This window comes from Ixodes scapularis, unplaced genomic scaffold (genome assembly GCF_016920785.2).
Source record: "Ixodes scapularis isolate PalLabHiFi unplaced genomic scaffold, ASM1692078v2 PGA_scaffold5__190_contigs__length_132052651, whole genome shotgun sequence".
Taxonomy (NCBI): Eukaryota; Metazoa; Arthropoda; class Arachnida; order Ixodida; family Ixodidae; genus Ixodes; species Ixodes scapularis.
Window position 1 is genome coordinate 66,147,765 of NW_024609880.1, and position 5,729 is coordinate 66,153,493.

At 48.1% G+C, this 5,729-nt stretch overlaps 1 protein-coding gene across 1 annotated transcript; it reads right to left on the minus strand.

Annotated features, from left to right (window-relative positions):
- Positions 1-1,379: 1,379 nt before the first annotated feature.
- On the minus strand, positions 1,380-3,389 carry LOC115314089 (the record flags this gene model as incomplete). Its single annotated transcript, XM_040222273.1, has 1 exon — positions 1,380-3,389. A coding segment is annotated over exon 1 (2,010 nt), but the record flags the coding sequence as incomplete, so codon positions are not given.
- Between the last annotated feature and the right edge of the window lie 2,340 nt (positions 3,390-5,729).

Consider the following 5,729-nt stretch of genomic DNA (forward strand, 5'->3'; position numbering starts at 1 on the left):
ACGTTTACCAAAATTTGGTTGGTAGTGAACCACGCCGTCAGTGGAATATGTCAATTTGAAAATATGATGTAGCTTAAGTTATCAACTTTCACCGAATGTGCATTGAGGCGGTTGGTTTCACTTTGTAGATTGTCAGAGCTTACAGCTCTCTTTAAAAAATCAGACCAAAACACGTGATAAATATAAGGGTAGGCATGTTCCCAGACAACTGTGATGAGAGCATCCGGATCGCGAGATGCATTATCGACGATTCACGAGCCAGCCCGATGTTTAAGAGGTTTCACGTTCAACCATGTAACTGTTTCTTTACCTAATTAAACTGATCTGTACGACACCACCTTAGTCGTCACATGGTGTCAGAAATCGCCACAGACGTGACAGAAGGAGCGCCGGGACTCAAGTAGGGCCCATCGAGCGAACGTGAGGCAACCGGCCGAAGCCGACACCGACAATTCAAGATGGCAGACAACGGACTCCGACCACCGAAGCCTCTGGAGGTTTCATCACAGCCTCCGGATACGTGGGACGACTGGCTCCAAGCGCGCGACTCTTATGCAATGGCAGTTCAAATGCACAAGAAGACAGTGGAGGTCCAGGTTTGCAAACTTTATGACGGTAATCGGACCGGAAGCACAGAGCATCTACAGAACGTTCTCGCTCACCAAAGAATAAAAGAAAGACGTCGAAGCGGTTAAGCGGAATTTCAAAGAGCATTTCACACCGAAAATTAACCTGGTGTACGAGAGGTACAAACCCAACAAAATGAGGCAGGAAAAAGAGACCTTCACCGAGTTTTTGACAGCAAGCCAAGAAATGCCAATACGGTGATTTGAGAGACGAGCCCCTGCGAGACCACCTCATTGTGGATATAGCAAACGACGACGTCCGAGAAAAACTACTCGGAGATCCGGCAATCGATTGGAGAAGACTATCCACGTTTTGCATATGGACTATCCATATGCAAAACCAGCGAGCAAGCTACGCAACAGCTGAAAGAAATCACCGCGAAGGAAACAGAGACAAAGCTAGACACAATCGCGACCAACACAAAAAAATGGCAACAGAAAGCAGCTGTTTGGGCAGAACAACCGCAGCAGCGACAGTGCAACTACTGCGGTAGAACTCATCGCAAAAGAGAGTGTCCAGCGTATCGGAAGACATGCATATTGAGGTATTTAGCGCACAAGGTAGAAAGAAGAAGGACAAGACAGAAAAGAGCGCTACTCACAACTACGTTTACTGATAAAAAGGGAAGAGAAAGAAAACACCTAAATAATCCGCCGCGGACTCGTTCACCTGCCACAGCCCCGTGAATGATAGCGGCTAGTTCATCCAGGCTCGTGCGGGCCCTTCATTGTTCGTTCAAGGAATTTCCTTTCCTTGTTTGTTAGCGTAACGGATTCAACGCTAATACAGTTCCTGTCCTCACGAAGGATGTAGAAGGCCTCCAATACCTCGCGGGTCAATTTGTCTTTGTTCTTCCCCAAGATGTTGGTCTCACGGAATAATGGTCTGCATGTGCATTCCCTGCAATGGAGAGGAAGATTTCCGCCCACTGTAGCCTTCAAGGAGTAATCATGCTCCCGGAGGCGGTCATTGAGGCATCTGCTCGTTTGGCCTATGTAGCTCTTGCCACACGAAAGAGGTATCTTATACACGACGCCCGAAGCGCATGGTAGGAATTCGGTTGCATGCTTCTTGGTGCACGTGGGTTTTATGGTACGCTCAGCATGCGCATTCACTCTATTGCAAATTTGGCTCATTTTTTGTGGTGCTGAAAAAACTACTCTGACCCCATAGCGGCTTGCAACGTTCTTTAAATTATGGGACATCCTGTGCAGGTACGGTATTACAACTGGCCTTGTTTGCTTGCCACTGGTCTTGTTGGACTGGAAGCCTTTTGCCTTCTTCACCAGAGCGTTTGCCACATCCGCCAGTAGGGCTGACGAATAGCCGGCTTTTGTTAGCCTCTTTACTTGCATGGTGAAGCTGGCGGACATGGCATGAAGACAGGACTTCCTTAGTGCCGAGCCCAGACACGTTAGAGCTATGCCCCTCTTGATAATTTTTGAGTGCGCCGAGCCGTAGTCTAGAACGGCGTTCTTGGAACGTGGGCTGTACGACCAACAAACATGGGTGTCCCCCAGGTGGAGTGAAAGATCCAGGTACTGAAGTATGTTTTCTTTGGGCACCTCAAATGTAAACTTAAGGCCGCCTCCGTACTCAGCAAAGGTCTCCATAATGTCTGCTACTTGTATGTTCATACGTTCGTCATCTTGAAGAATTACCAGGAAGTCGTCAACATACCTGGCGACCTTGTTCACATTTTTGCCTTCAAGCGCACTTTCTATCACACAGTCCACCGCTCCCAAGTAGATGTCACTAAAGACTGGGGCAACGCAGGAACCGATACAGACTCCTGACTTCTGCAGATAGCACCCATCCCGCCACCCAACTATCATAGACTTCAGGTAGAAATGTAGCAGCTTCATAAAGCTCTCAATGGGTACTCCGCTGGAACTTCGGAAAGCGAGCTCTCCATTAGCTTCTATACAATCCTTCACCGAGGTCAGTAGCTGGTCGTGTGGCAAGGAGTAAAAAAGATTCTCCACGTCAATGCTGAAAGCGGTTCTCTTCTCAGGACCCCCTAATCGGAGATATTCCACTATCTCCTCAGAGTTGGCAACCCTGAAGGGGTCTCTAATGCTTAGGGCGGACAGCTGTTTTTGAAGATAGAAAGCAACTTGCTTTTGCCACGATCCCTTTTCTGTGACAATGGCTCTAAATGGACAGGCCCCTTTATGTGTTTTTACGCTGAAGAAGACCTCGAGATGTAAGCGCTCTGCTTTCCTAACTCTTGCGGCTAACTGGGTTAACGCTAGCCGCTCACACAGATTTTTTGCTTTATCTCTGGTTTTCTTCAAGGCGACTTGCACCGGTCTAAAATTTTTCTCAATAGCTGCCATGGCCTTTTCGTTGTACTGGCCATCTGGCAACACTACAAAATGTCCTTCCTTATCAGATAACAGGACGCGTAGTCCATAAGTGACCATGTATTCTACCAAGGGCCTAAACGGTCCCACTGGTCCTCTTTTTTGCGGAACCTGAAGGTTATCCACGCACTCAGAGAGGCACCTTGGTCGGTCCTCCTCTACTGTCCGGTGTGCTACTTTCTTGGCTAGTGTGACCAACTCCGGTGGGCTCAAGACTGGCTCGTAGCAAAACTTAGGGCCTACCTCCAACCGCTTGCCAACATCCGGTGGAATCGTTACATCACCTAGGATTGTGAACTTGCCCACCTGGGAGGGAACATTGTCTTTCTTGGTTGGTAGATGGGGTCTAATGCTTTGCCAGAGGAACTCCGTAGCATCTCCCGCTGACTTGCTCATCCTACGGAAGTATCTTCGTTTTTGTCCATCATTGCCAGTACTTGAAGCACAGGCTACTCGCAGGCAGTCTCTGAAATATCTTTCCTGGCGCCAGTATTCCGATCGCAGCACACGGCATACCCTTCTCGTATGCCCAGTCGATGGAGCAAGGAAGTCGCACACACCTCTGAGTTCCACTGGACAGGTACCTCTTCGAATGTGCCAAGAGGCCACCCGGGCACTACACACACAACGGGCGATTACGTTAACAAGGATACATGGATCCGAGAAAGGAAGGTTAAAGCTTACAGGAGAAGTGCCCGATGCAAAAGAAATAAACTGCAGTAAAGTTGACATTTGGGCTAGCTGGTAGTCTAACATATTGAGTTATTTAGCGCACAGGGTAGAAAGAAGAAGGACAAGACAGAAAAGAGCGCTACTCACAACTACGTTTACTGATAAAAAGGGAAGAGAAAGAAAACACCTAAATAATCCGCCGCGGACTCGTGCACCTGCCACAGCCCGTGAATGATAGCGGCTAGTTCGTCCAGGCTCGTGCGGGCCCTTCATTGTTCGTTCAAGGAATTTCCTTTCCTTGTTTGTTAGCGTAACGGATTCAACGCTAATACAGTTCCTGTCCTCACGAAAAATGTAGAAGGCCTCCAATACCTCGCCGGTCAATTTGTCTTTGTTCTTCCCCAAGATGTTGGTCTCACGGAATAATGTTCTGCATGTGCATTCCCTGCAATGTAGAGGAAGATTTCCGTCCACTGTAGCCTTCAAGGAGTAATCATATCCCGGAGGCGGTCATTGAGGCATCTGCCCGTTTGGCCTATGTAGCTCTTGCCACACGAAAGAGGTATCTTATACACGACTCCCGAAGCGCATGGTAGGAATTCGTTTGCATGCTTCTTGGTGCACGTGGGTTTTGTGGTACCCTCAGCATGCGCATTCACTCTATTGCAAATTTGGCTCATTTTTTCTGGTGCTGGAAAAACTACTCTGACCCCATAGCGGCTTCCGACGTTCTTTAAATTATGGGACATACTGTGCAGGTACGGTATTACAACTGGCCTTGTTTGCTTGACACTGGTCTTGTTGGACTGGAAGCCTTTTGCCTTCTTCACCAGAGCGTTTGCCACATCCGCCAGTAGGGCTGACGAATAGCCGGCTTTTGTTAGCCTCTTTACTTGCATAGTGAAGCTGGCTGACATAGTATGAAGACAGGACTTCCTTAGTGCCGAGCCCAGACAAGTTAGAGCTATGGCCCTCTTGATGATTTTTGAGTGCGCCGAGCCATAGTTCAGAGTGGCTTTCTTGGAACGTGGGCTGTACGACCAACAAACATGGGTGTCCCCCAGGTGGAGTGAAAGATCCAGGTACTGAAGTATGTTTTCTTTGGGCACCTCAAATGTAAACTTAAGGCCGCCTCCGTACTCAGCAAAGGTCTCCATAATGTCTGCTACTTGTACGTTCATACGTTCGTCATCTTGAAAAATTACCAGGAAGTCGTCAACATAGCTGGCGACCTTGTTCACATTTTTGCCTTCAAGCGCACTTTCTATCACACAGTCCACTGCTCCCAAGTAGATGTCACTAAGGACCGGGGCAACGAAGGAACCGATACAGACTCCTGACTTCTGCAGATAGCACCCATCCCGCCACCCAACTATCATAAACTTCAGGTAGAAATGTAGCAGCTTCATAAAGCTCTCAATGGGTACTCCGCTGGAACTTCGGTAAGCGAGCTCTCCATTAGCTTCTACACAATCCTTCACCGAGGTCAGTAGCTGGTCGTGTGGCAAGGAGTAAAAAAAAATTCTCCACGTCAATGCTGAAAGCGGTTCTCTTCTCAGGACCCCCTAATCGGAGATATTCCACTATCTTCTCAGAGTTGGCAACCCTGAAGGGGTCTCTAATGCTTAGTGCGGACAGTTGGTTTTGAAGATAGAAAGCAACTTGCTTTTGCCACGATTCCTTTTCTGTGACAATGGCTCTAAATGGACAGGCCTCTTTATGTATTTTTACGCTGAAGAAGACCTCGAGATGAAAGCGCTCTGTTTTCCCAACTCTTGCGTCTAACTGGGTTAACGCTAGCCGCTCACACAGATTTTTTGCTTTATCTCTGGTTTTCTTCAGGGCGACTTGCACCGGTCTAAAATTTGTCTCAATAGCTGTCATGGCCTTTTCGTTGTACTGGCCATCTGGCAACACTACAAAATGTCCTTCCTTATCAGATAAGAGGACGCGTAGTCCATTAGTGACCATGTATTCTACCAAGAGCCTAAACGGTCCCACTGGTCCTCTTTTTTTGCGGAACCTGAAGGTTATCCACGCATTCAGAGATGCACCTTGGTCGGT